At 40.8% G+C, this 13,741-nt stretch overlaps 1 protein-coding gene across 1 annotated transcript in view; it reads right to left on the reverse strand.

Moving 5' to 3' along the window:
- Positions 1-834: 834 nt before the first annotated feature.
- The window catches only part of LOC126291937 (acid phosphatase type 7-like), a 123,218-nt gene continuing 110,311 nt past the window's right edge, over positions 835-13,741 (reverse strand). The window contains exon 10 of the mRNA XM_049985660.1: positions 835-1,772. Coding sequence (XP_049841617.1) covers positions 1,701-1,772 — 72 coding nt within the window. The 3' untranslated portion in view covers positions 835-1,700. The remainder of the gene's footprint in view (positions 1,773-13,741) is intronic.

The following is a 13,741-nucleotide window of genomic DNA, read 5'->3' on the forward strand; positions in this document are numbered from 1 at the left end:
ATAGCATTAAGAATTGTGTGTTAGAGATAAGTGTTCTAATTTTAGTAAATTAACCTTGATGATTTCCATCTCCTCATTTACTTGAATGATGATTTTTTGTGTTAGTTCATCACCAGAAATTACGATCACGCTGATGGGCTGAACGCAACATGGGGCAGAAGGAACATTATCGTTTTCCTATTATTTCTGAATCAGATTATTTTTTTAGTTGCGTAATGTTGCATTTCTTTTAAAGTCTATAAATCTTCCGGTCCCTTAGTCTTGTTTTTTTTTTTTTTTTTTTTTTTTTTTTTATAGTTGCATCGCGACTATAAAAATGCACAGAAATGATAATGCTTCTTCTGAACGATCTCAAATCAATCTGCTTCTCTTGTTCAAAATAATCCAACCAGGTATTTAATGCTCAACGTTATTATGCTAGTGTAATCAATCCCCGATTCTGTTGCCAAGTGGTGCACCAACATATTCACTTTTTCAAAATTTAAAAAACAATTCTTTGTCTTTTCGCCCCCCCCCCCCCCCCCTCCTCCTCAAGAGCAACGCTACAGTCTCCTTTTGTCTTAAATGTGTAACAGTTACTTGTATTTGTATGTTAAAACTGCAGGTTTTGCTTATACCCTTTCTTAAACCATGTTTTTAAAAATGACCTTGCTAATCTGATTTATTTGATAATCCAGCATTAACAGAGCACCAAACATAACAGATAATCACAGTCATGCTGTATTAGGAACTTTTGCTTGTGCAACACTTCCCCTTCTTATTCACAGGCATGCAATTTATGTAAATTGGGCTACAGATTTTTAATTACACAAGGGGTAATCAAAAACGAAATACTTCAAACACTGAAATACATTTAATTTTATAGATTAAAGTCTATTACAAGAGTACAAATTAACAATGAAGTGGAAATAGAGTGGTGTCGATAAATTAACATGAATATCTTTATACGGCAATTTGTAGTTAAAATAGTAAACTTAATTACAAAAATAAATGACAATATCTATTATATAACAAAATATCACACTTCCATTTCAGTATCACATGTAATAACATCACAGACCTTTACACAAATAATTAACAATAATCAATGCTGCTGGTATTTTAATAATCACTCTCATTTCTAAACAGAGAACTTAAACAATTTGTATCTGGATAATTTTCTCTAACCGAGTTTGATATGCTGGTACTAAATATTCAGGCTATTATGAGTTATGGTTTTCAATAATAATAATATCTATATGCCTGAGCAAAATGATGGTGATAGGTATAGAATTTCACACACAGTACATAGATGGGAAAACACCAATATGTAAGTTGGAACTAGAAACATCAATTTTCTACTTCAGACAGTAATATTAATTTTTAATGGCAGTAACTGGAAAGAAATGGTGCAGCAATTGATATTACTAATTTAATTAGTTGATAGCATACCCTGTCTCCACAAACCTACAGAACACACGCAAACCTTAAATTTACATAACTGTATCTCCTGTTATTGAATAAAACAGACTTGAACTGATATCACATAACTTCCACAGAAAGAACATGTATTCACAGCAATTCAACTACCATCACAATAACATATATGACTGTACCTTTCTCATAGGAATTTGACACACATTTAATAATCAAATACACACATAAAGATGTTACATTTTAACATAAAATTGGCACCAATGAAATAATTTTCTCAATTATCTTCAAATGACGCTGTACTCGTAAGCCCTGTGCTCATCTTTCATAATCCAAAAACTGTCAATAACTTGACCACCCTGTGAAAAAAAGAAACAAATGTCACACCTTGAAGCAATATGACTGAACACAAGATAGTGCTACAAGTTGTTAATGACAAACAATGAGTTTTTAACTACCCAACAGGTTTTCTGCAGGTTCCATTTTCAGTAGTTTCCTAGTAGAGATAAAAAATTTGAGTGATAAAATGGAAAAGGCTTCCTTTTGACAAATTCCTTTCATTATTGTTGCACAGTAAAATAGTAAGCAAGTACAGGAAATTATTTTTGTTGTTAGAAACTGTCTGAGACATCGCTAAGTGGGGAACATCCGTTGGATATGACGATGTCATAAATGAGTGTCAACACTGGAGCCTGAAGTAGAAGGAAGCTGGAAGCTTGTTTCATGAGACTGTGAGAGAAGCCAAGAACTGACCCAGCATTTTGATAACAGTACAGAGCAGAAAGAATGCTCTCCTGCAACGAACCTAAGGGTATTAACTTCATCTAGAGGTGTCACAATATAGCCTTTCAGGTTGTAAATTTCGTATAACGAAACATTGTGAAACCCTAAAGTTAAACAGTAGAGCAGATGCGAGTGCCGAGAGGGTCAGAATATGAGAGCACACTCGACTACGAAGTCTTATGCGACTGAGTCCTTGCACAAAAAGTTCTGTCTACCTGCCGCATCAAATTTGTATAAAATCACGAGCTTTCAATGACTACCTCTGTCATCTTCGTTAGGGGTAAAACTGATTGTCGTGTACCGGTGAGGCTTCCGCTTGCATAAGCAGTGGACAGCTTCTCATTCGCAGGATGACGTTACAGTGAAAAGGACGTGTACGGAGGTGGTGACCTCAATTGTCCGTAGATTTTGATTGCACACTTTATCCAGCGTTGCTTGCAGCGCCCTCCATCGCAAAAGGCGGAGAACTGCAAGGAGTGTAACAAGTCTCCTCTGCACTCTTTATGTATCAACTGCACACTTCCGTGCATTGCTGAGTGCATATCCCAAGCCTGTTGAAATTATTTTCACAGTCTAATTTCAACTGGTTCCCTGATGACAGAGTCCCAACAGTTTGAAGTGTAGGCAAGTATTCTTGTTTCATCAAATAAATCTTATTTTTATTTAACAAACTGTGCCCAGCCATCGCTGATTTCTCTGGATACCTTCATTTCAGGCAACGCTGATGTTCCACACAGTGATTGGTAACAGTTCTTATAGACTGGCCCCCATAATTTTTGCCACACTCACAAGGAATGCTGTAACTTCCCAGTACTCTCAGGTCAAGACTATCTTTCACGGGTCTTAACATTACCTTACTCTTCCTGGATGCCCGGAAGACTGGTCCGATTCCCTGCTGGCTCAGGACTGTACCGATCTTGCTGGTCATTGCACTGCAGAATGGTAGTCGCGCGATGTGTTGGTCCTCTTGATCTGTTCGACCAGAGTCCTTCTTAGGTTTCTTCACCAGAGTAGATCTGATATCACGATCAGAATATCCATTTTTTCTGAACACCGTCGTCAGATGGTTATCTCGGAGGTGAGATGATCCTAGTCCAAGATAGTCCTTGCTCTGTGTACCAAGGTATTCAGCATAGCTCTCTTCTGAGGCTGGGTAGTGAAAACTACGTGCGTTTAGATATAAATCTGTATGCGTCTGTTTTCTGTACACAGAATGTTCAAGACATCCATCTGATTTTCTCTCCATCAGCACATCTAAGAAGGGTAACTTCCCATCCTTCTCCCCCTCCACTGTAAATCTTACGTTCTGGTGTATACCATTAAAATGATGAACAAACTGTTGCAGTGCCTCATTGCTATGTGGCCAGGTTAAAAATGTATCGTCAACATACCTGAAGAAACAGGATGGACATAAGCGAACACTGTTCGATGCTCGTTCTTCGAAATCCTCCATGAAAAAGTTAGCTATGGCTGGTGACAGTGCAAGCCCATGGCTGTTCTGTCAGTCATTTCATAATATTTTTCGCCATACAAAAAATAGGTGGTCATCAAAGAATGTCGAAATAACTTCAGTATTTCAGGAGAAAAATGAGCAGTCGACAGTTTTAACCTATCTTCCAACGGCACCTTTGTAAACAAAGAAAGAGACCACATCTAGGCTGATCATGATGTCACTCGGACCCATCCTCATCTGCTTTATGATGTCAACAAACATTTTGGAGTTATTAATATGGTGGCTACAGTGGCCGACTATAGGTTCTAATAATTTGTTTAAGTATTTTGCCAACCAATATGTAGGAGATGCAATAGCACTAACAATAGGTCTCAACGGGACCCCCTCCTTCTGGACCTTGAGTAGACCGTGTAACCTGGGTGGCCTTGGTACTCTTGGTCGTAGATTCTTGACTAGTTCTTCAGTAGCTCCCCTGTCTTCGTGCTAAGTGCTGTGGGATCCCATTTAAGAATCCGGTACATGGCATCTTCCAATAATAGGGCCATTTTCTTATGATGATCTGATAATCGGTAGCATTGAGGTTATCTGTGGCATTCCATTTGTCGATTGGTAGCACAACTAATTCTTCATCCTTCCCCAAAGATTTCAATGCCGGTTTCTCCACTCTGCTTACACTGGATTTAGGAGGCTCGGCTGTTGCTAAAATCTGACTAGTGGCGACCCGTGCAAGATAATCTCGGCCTGAGAGTACTGGGAATTTACAGCATTCCTTGCTAGTGTGGAAAAAATTATGTGGGCTAGTCTATAAGAACTGTTGCCGATCACTGTGTGGAACATCAGCGTCACCTGAAACATAGGTTTCTAGAGAAATCAGCGGTGGCTGAGCACAGTTTGCTAAATAAACATAAGATTTTATTCGATGAAACATGAATACTAGCTCACATTTTAAACTATTGAGATTGTCATCAGGAAAGCAATTGAAATTAGACTATGTGAAAATAATTTAAACAGTGACTCTGGATATGCACTCAGTAATGTATGGAAGCGCGCAGAGGGAGACTTCTTGCATTCCTCACAGTTCTCCACCTGTCGCGATGGATAGCGCTGCAACCAACGTTGGATAAAGCATGCAAACAAAATCTATGGCATAGAGGCCATACCACCCACTTTCACCATGACGTCATCCAGCCAATGAGAAGCCATCCGCTGCTCATAAAAGCGGAAGCCTCCCCGGTCCACGACAATCAGTTTTACCCCTGACGAAGATGACTGAGGTAGTCATCGAAAGCTTGGGAATTTAACCAAATTTGATGCGGCAAGTAAACCAAGAACACTGTCACGAAAGGGTTCGTAGTCATATTAGTTTCCTCTACAGAGAGGATGTTGTCGTGACAAGGAGGTTGTATCAAATTTCACAGTTGTCAAACATCACATCCGAACTGCTGCAGTGAATAGAATTTTGCAGAAGATAAGTCATGTGATCATCAGGGAGAGGATACATCATACAAGGTATGAACTGGATGCCATTGCTCACTCCTTATACAGTTGCCATCTGTTTTTGTCTGCAGTTTTGTCACATTGGGACTGGGAATGGGTAGACATGACCCTGGCTGCGCATCAGCAAGCTAATGTAAGGAAGACTGCAGCAAAAAAAGGCTGATAAATTTGTGCCCCTTAACTATGGAGAAGGAATTTCTGGGTCCAGGGACGCACATCACACTGTTATCAACTTCTCCGACAAAGAAACTGATGACGCTCTATCTCGGTTCTCAGTACGGGACTGAACTTTTCTCCAGCTCCACAAAAGCTACCAGTGGCCGAGATTATAAGTGGAGTAAAACAAGCGGTTCGGCACCTTCCTGAAGAGGCAGCAGATGAGGTAAGGCTTGCCACTAGTCGGATTTTAGCAACAAGCAAGCCTCGTAACTCCAATGTAAGCAGAGTGGAGAAACTGGCATTGAAATCTTTGTGGAAGGATGAAGAGTTAGTTGTGCTACCAGCCACAGTTACCCTCAATCCTACAGATTATCATAAGAAAGTGGCCCTATTATTCGAAGATATCATGTACCAGATTCTTAAATGGGATCCCACAATAGCACTTAGCAGAAAGATGGAGAAGCTACTGAAAAACTCTGTCCTCCCAGAAGAACTAGTCAAGAATCTACGACCAAGAGCACCGAGGCCACCCAGGTTATACGATCCACCCAAGGTCCAGAAGGATAGGGTCCCGTCGAGACCTATTGTTTGTACTATTGGGTCTCTTACATATCGGTTGGCAAAATACTTAACCAAATTATTAGCATCTATAGTCAGCCACTGTAACCATCATATCAATAACTCAAAAATATCTGTTGATGTCATAAAGCAGATGAGGATAAGTCCAAATGACATCACAATCAGCCTAGACATGGTCTCTTTGTTTACAAAGATAGCGGTGGAAGATAGATTAAAACTGTCGGCTGCTCATTTTCCTCCTGAAATATGGAAGTTATTTCGACACACTTTGACGACCACCTATTTTTTGAACGGTGGAAAATATTAGTAAACGACTGACAGAACAGCCACGGGTTCACCACTGTCACTAGCCACAGCTTACTTTTTCGTGGAGGATTTCAAAGAATGAGCGTTGAGCAGTGTTACCTCATGTCCTTCCTGCTTCTTCAGGTATGTTGAAGATACATTTTTAATCTGGCCACATGGCAATGAGGCACTGCACCAGTTTGTTGACCATTTGAATGGTATACACCAGAACGAAGGATTTACAGTGGAGGGGGAGAAGGATGGGAAGTTACCCTTCTTAGATGTGCCGATGGATGTCTTGAACATTCTGTGTACAGAAAACAGACGCATACAGATTTATATCTAACTGAACATAATTTTCAACCCAGGTCAGAAGTGAGCTATGCTGAATACCTTGGTACACAAAGCAAGAACTATTTTGGACAAGGATCACCTCGACTCTGAGATTAACCATCTGACGACGGTATTCAGAAAAAATGGATATTCCGATCATCATATCGGATCCACTCTGGTGAAGAAACCCCACGAAGGACGCTGTTCGAACAGATCAAGAAGACACGCACATTGTGTGGCTACCATTTGACGCAAGTGAACCGCGAACTTTTTATTGCGAGGGCAAACTTGGTCATCAGAGAGAGAGAGAGAGAGAGAGAGAGAGAGAGAGAGAGAGAGAGAGAGAGGTGGAGGGCAGAGGATCATGTCATCATCTTCCGTAAAAACTTTGTCGTTCTGAAATCAGGCAGTTCCGTATGCCGTATGCATCATAGCTATTAATGGAAGACTAGCTCTATTAAGTTGCAGGGTTTTTTTTTTTTTTTTTTTTTGTTTTTGTTCATCAGTCTGCTGACTGGTTTGATGCGGCCCGCCACGAATTCCTTTCCTGTGCTAACCTTTTCATCTCAGAATAGCACTTGCAACCTACGTCCTCAATTATTTGCTTGACGTATTCCAATCTCTGTTTTTGCCCTCTACAGCTCCCTCTAGTACCATGGAAGTCATTCCCTCATGTCTTAGCAGATGTCCTATCATCCTAACCCTTCTCCTTATCAGTGCTTTCCACTTATTACTTTCCTCTCCGATTCTGCGTAGAACCTCCTCATTCCTTACCTTATCAGTCCATCTAATTTTAAACATTCATCTGTAGCACCACATCTCAAATGCTTCGATTCTCTTCTGGTCCGGTTTTCCCACAGTCCATGTTTCACTACCATACAATGCTGTACTCCAGACGTACATCCTCAGAAATTTCTTCCTCAAATTAAGGCCGGTATTTGATATTAGTAGACTTCTCTGGCCAGAAATGCCTTTTTTGCCAAAGCGATTCTGCTTTTGATGTCCTCCTTGCTCCGTCCGTCATTGGTTATTTTACTGCCTAGGTAGCAGAATTCCCTAACTTCATTGACTTCGTGACCATCAATCCTGATGTCAAGTTTCTCGCTGTTCTCATTTCTACTACTTCTCATTACCTTCGTCTTACTCCGATTTACTCTCAAACCATACTGTGTACTCATTAGACCGTTCATTCCATTCAGCGGATCATTTAATTCTTCTTCACTTTCACTCAGGATAGCAATGTCGTCAGGAAATCATATTCACTCAGGATAGCAATGTCATCAGCAAATCATATCATTGATATTCTTTCAGCTTGTATTTTAATTCCACTCCTGAACCTTTCTTGTATTTCCATCATTGCTTCCTCTACGTACAGATTGAAGAGTAGGGGCGAAAGGCTACAGCCTTGTCTTACTCCCTTCTTAATACGAGCACTTCGTTACTAATCGTCCACTCTTATTATTCCCTCTTGGTTGTTGTACATATTGTATATGACCCGTCTCTCCCTATTTTTTACCCCTACTTTTTTCAGAATCTTGAAGAGCTTGCACCATTTTATATTGTCGAACGCTTTTTCCAAGTCGACAAATCCTATGAACGTGTCTTGATTTTTCTTTAGCCTTGCTTCCATTATAAGCCGTAACGTCAGAATTGCCTCTCTCGTGCCTTTACTTTTCCTAAAGCCAAACTGATCGTCACCTAGCACATTCTCAATTTTCTTTTCCATTCTTCTGTATATTATACTTGTAAGCAGCTTCGATGCACGAGCTTTTAGGCTGATTGTGCGATAATTCTCGCACTTGTCAGCTCTTGCCGCCTTCGGAATAGTGTGGATGATGCTTTTCCAAAAGTCAGATGGTATGTCGCCAGACTCATATATTCTACACACCAACATGAATAGTCATTTTGTTGCCACTTCCCCCGATGATTTTAGAAATTCTGGTGGAATGTTATCTATCCCTTCTGCCTTATTTGACCGTAAGTCCTCCAAAGCTCTTTTAAATTCCGATTCTAATACTGGATCCCCTATCTCTTCTAAATCGACTCCTGTTTCTTCTTCTATCACATCAGACAAATCTTCACCCCCATAGAGGCATTCAATGTATTCTTTCCACCTATCTGCTCTCTCCTCTGCATTTAACAGTGGAATTCCCGTTGCACTCTTAATGTTACCACCGTTGCTTTTAATGTCACCAAAGGTTGTTTTGACTTTCCTGTATGCTGAGTCTGACTTCCGACAATCATATCTTTTTCGATGTCTTCACATTTTTCCTGCAGCCATTTCGTCTTAGCCTCCCTGCACTTCCTATTTATTTCATTCCTCAGCGACTTGTATTTCTGTATTCCTGATTTTCCCGGAACATGTTGTACTTCCTCCTCTCATCAATCAACTGAAGTATTTCTTCTGTTACCCATGGTTTCTTCGCAGCTACCTTCTCTGTACCTATGTTTTCCTTCCAACTTCTGTGATGGCCCTTTTTAGAGACGTCCATTCCTCTTAAACTGTGTTGCCTACTGCGCTATTCCTTATTGCTGTATCTATAGCGTTAGAGAACTTCAAACGTATCTCGTCATTACTTAGAACTTCCATATCCCACTTCTTAGCGTATTGGTTCTTCCTGACTAATGTCAGGAACTTCAGCCTACTCTTCATCACTACTATATTGTGATCTGAATCTATATCTGCTCCTGGGTACGCCTTACAATTCAGTATCTGATTTCGGAATCTCTATCTGACCATGATGTAATCTAATTGAAATCTTCCCGTATCTCCAGGCCTTTTCCAAGTATACCTCCTCCTCTTTTGATTCTTGAACAGGGTATTCGCTATTACTAGCTGAAACTTATCACAGAACTCAATTAGTCTTTCTCCTTTTTCATTCCTTGTTCCAAGCCCATATTCTCCTGAAACCTCTTCTTCTACTCCTTCCCTTTCAACTGCATTCCAGTCGCCCATGACTATTAGATTTTCGTCCCCCTTTACATACTGCATTACCCTTTCAATATCCTCATCCACTTTCTCTATCTGTTCATCTTCAGCTTGCCACGTCGGCATGTATACCTGAACTATCGTTGTCGTCGTTGGTCTGCTGTCGATTCTGATTACAACAACCCGGTCACTGAACGAACTGTTCACAGTAACACACCATCTGCCCTACCTTCCTATTCATAACGAATCCTACACCTGTTATACCATTTTCTGCTGCTGTTGATATTACCAGATACTCATCTGACCAGAAATCCTTGTCTTCCTTCCACTTCACTTCACTTCACTGATCCCTACTATATCTAGATTGAGCCTTTGCATTTCCCTTTTCAGATTTTCTTGTTTCCCTACCACATTCAAGCTTCTGCCATTCCACGCCCCGACTCGTAGAACATTATCCTTTCGTTGATTATTCAATCTTTTTCTCATGGTAACCTTCTCCTTGGCAGTCCCCTCCCGGAGATCCGAATGGGGGACTATTCCGGAATCTTTTGCCAATGGAGAGATCATCATGACACTTCTTCAACTGCAGGCCACATGTCCTGTGGATACACGTTACGTGTCTTTAATGCAGTGGTTTCCATTGCCTTCTGCATCCTCATGTCGTTGATCATTGCTGATTCTTCCGCCTTTAGGGGCAATTTCCCACTCCTAGGACAAGAGAGTGCCCTGAACCTCTATCCGCTCCTCCGCCCTCTTTGACAAGGCCGTTGGCAGAATGAGGCTGACTTCTTATGCCAGAAGTCTTCGGCCGCCAATGCTGATTATTTATCAAAATTTAGGCAGTTGCCGGGATCGAACCCGGGACCGAAGACATTTTTGATTATGATTCAATGACGCTACTCCTAGACCACAGGTCTCTGGTGAATTTAAAAATTGCCTACATGCTGCTGCAAAGCCTCCGACGGAATTCCACAGACAACCTGGGTGACGGAGACATACGGTCGCCACACACTCCGACAGAACACGGCACTGACCACGGGCTACACCAGCTGTGCTCAGCAAGTTCCTCAGCGGTCACTTACATGCTACATCGAGCTTTCGAGCAGTGCGGGCTCAGCACGGTCACAATTAGGAAGCACTGAGAAGAAGTAGAGTGATTGTAAAGCTTTTGCCAAGAAATTATTGTTAACTGAATGATGTTTCAACTGGGCTCCATTTTTCGCACAGTATCTACATATACTGACAAATGTTCCGTCAGATTTATATCACTGTACATCACACAGTCTGTGAGATACGACATCATAAATATTGAGAATCTGCCACAGCAGCACCATATTTTGTTTTACTACTTCTTAACTAAAGAATATATTCACAACACATTTCACAAACATATTAAAAGAATAGTATCGAAAACCATGGGTATATTCCAACACTTTAAATCAACTAATCAAGAACTTCCAGAGGTTTGTGATTAGGAACATATACATTTTCTATTTGTTTGTTCTTCATAGCAAATCTCAGGAACTTCTTGACCAATTGAGTTGACAATGACACAATGTTACATTCTCAAATGAGTGCATTTTTATGTACCTATTTTTGTAAAAATCCTCCTCCGTGTTCAATTTAAGCATATCATATGTGAAGGGTCTCAATCACTTATAACAGTACTGTTGTCATAATACTGTTGATCTCATGTTGCAAATATACAGGGTGTTACAAAACGGTACGGCCAAACTTTCAGGAAACATTCCTCACACAGAAACAAAGAAAAGACGTTATGTGGACATGTGTCCGGAAATGCTTAATTTCCATGTTAGACCTCATTTTAGTTTCGTCAGTATGTACTGTACTTCCTCGATTCACTGCCAGTTGGTCCAATTGAAGGAAGGTAATGTTGACTTCGGTGCTTGTGTTGACATGCGACTCATTGCTCTACAGAACTAGCATGAAGCACATCAGTACGTAGCATCAACAGGTTAGTGTTCATCACGAATGTGATTTTGCAGTCAGTGCAATGTTTACAAATGCAGAGTTGACAGGTGCCCATTTGATGTATGGATTAGCACGGGGCAATAGCCGTGGCGCGGTACGTTTGCATCGAGACAGATTTCCAGAACGAAGGTGTCCCGACAGGAAGATGTTCAAAGCAATTGATCAGCGTTTTAGGGGGGCACGGAACATTCCAGCCTATGACTCTTGACTGGGGAAGACCTAGAATGACAAGGACACCTACAATGGACGAGGCAATTCTTCATTCACTTGACGATAAACCTAATGTCAGCATCAGAGAAGCTGCTGCTGTACAAGGTAACGTTGACCACGTCACTGTATGGAGAGTGCTACGGGAACCAGTTTTCGTACCATATACAGCGTGTGCAGGCACTATCAGCAGCCGATTGCCTCCACGGGTACACTTCTGCGAATGGTTCATCCAACAATGTGTCAATCCCCATTTCAGTGCAGATGTTGTTTTTACGGATGAGACTTCCTTCCAACATGATCAAAATGTAAATTTTCACAATCAACATGTGTGGGCTGTCGAGAATCCGCACGCAATTGTGCAATCACGTCATCAACACAGATTTTCTGTGAACGTTTGGGCAAGCATTGTTGGTGATTTCTTGATTGGGCCCCATGTTCTTCCACCTACGCTGAATGGAGCACGTTATGATGATTTCATATGGGATACTCTACCTGTGCTGCTAGAACATATGCCTTTACAAGTAAAACACAGTATGTGGTTCATGCACAATGGAGCTCCTGCATATTTCAGTTGAAGTGTTCGTACACTTCTCAACAACAGATTCGGTGACCGGTGGATTGGTAGAGGCGGACCAATTCCATGGCCTCCACGCTCTCCTGACATCAGCCCTCTTGACTTTCATTTATGGGGGCATTTGAAAGCTCTTGTCTACGCAACTCCGGTACCAAATGTAGAGACTCTTCGTGCTTGTACTGTAGACGGCTGTCATACCGTACGCCATTCTCCAGGGCTGGATCAGGGATTCCATGCGACGGAGAGTGGATGCATGTATCCTCGCTAACAGAGGACATTTTGAACATTTCCTGTAACAAAGTGTTTGAAATCACACCGGTACATTTGGTTGCTGTGTGTTTCCATTCCATGATTAATGTGATTTGAAGAGAAGTAATAAAATTAGCTCTAACATGGAAAATAACCGTTTCCGGACACATGTCCACATAACATATTTTCTTTGTTTGTGTGTGAGGAATGTTTCCTGAAAGTTTGCCCGTACCTTTTTGTAACACCCTGTATATGGCTTGCTCAGATGTCAGGAAATCATCCGACTTATTTGTGTACGCACCAGACAGGAAAACCAAAAATAATGTGCATTCAAAAGCACTTCAATAACACATTATTAAACCACACACCTATTTTCTTTCCGTGGCTTTGCAACACGTGCCGCATGCAGCTAGAATTTTGATAAATTTTGTATGTGGCTAGTAAAGTTAACTTCCAATTTTTTAAAAAGTAAAATAGGACTTCACTATTTTATTTTATTATTATTATTATTTTTGAATATGTCGAAATTTCCAATTCCTTGCCCAGTATCTGCTAACAACCTGTCAAAAACTTTTGCACCATTTGAGGGATCCTAGAGAAGGATGCGTACTCTGTATGGCAGCAATTTTACTTCTGCTATTGAAGTCTTAAATTTCCCAATTCATCCTATACTGGCATGTAAGTGTGAGAATCCCGAGTTCCCCAAAAGAGTTTGTGCAAGAAATTCACTTAAGAACTTTGCACAACATTCATGACTATAGAATAAATAATGTTTTCTTCTTTACTTCCACAGAAGATTGTACCATATGGGAATATTAAGTGGAAGTATGCAAGCAGTCCCGTATGCGGCTCACACAGTAAGAGAGTTTTCCCAAGGGAAAAGCAGGCAGAAATGGGCTCTTTGGTTAACTAACCTACCTTATGTGGTTGTTATCCTCGATAGCTAGGAATTTCACACATGCAGCTTCATTTAGTGAGTGCCTACTGATCTCTACTTCTGTTAGCTGTAACTCATTATTATTTGTTTGTGATTGCATAATATTTTTTCTTTTTTTTTATTAGGTACTCGGGTTGCTCGAAAAGTACGCTTCCCTATTTTATTTCTCAGAAAAAAAAATACTTTTTCTACAACATGTGCAGGCTGGTGAGTTCGACTGGTACATCTTGACAACACTCACACTAGCTTACAATGCACACCGCAGTATCTTGCTAGTCCACTGCCAGTTAGCACTACAAAGTGTGTGTGCTTGTGAGCTGTGCTCTGTCATTCATTGCTCCCCCTCCC

Source organism: Schistocerca gregaria, chromosome 9, assembly GCF_023897955.1.
Source record: "Schistocerca gregaria isolate iqSchGreg1 chromosome 9, iqSchGreg1.2, whole genome shotgun sequence".
Taxonomy (NCBI): domain Eukaryota; kingdom Metazoa; phylum Arthropoda; class Insecta; order Orthoptera; family Acrididae; genus Schistocerca; species Schistocerca gregaria.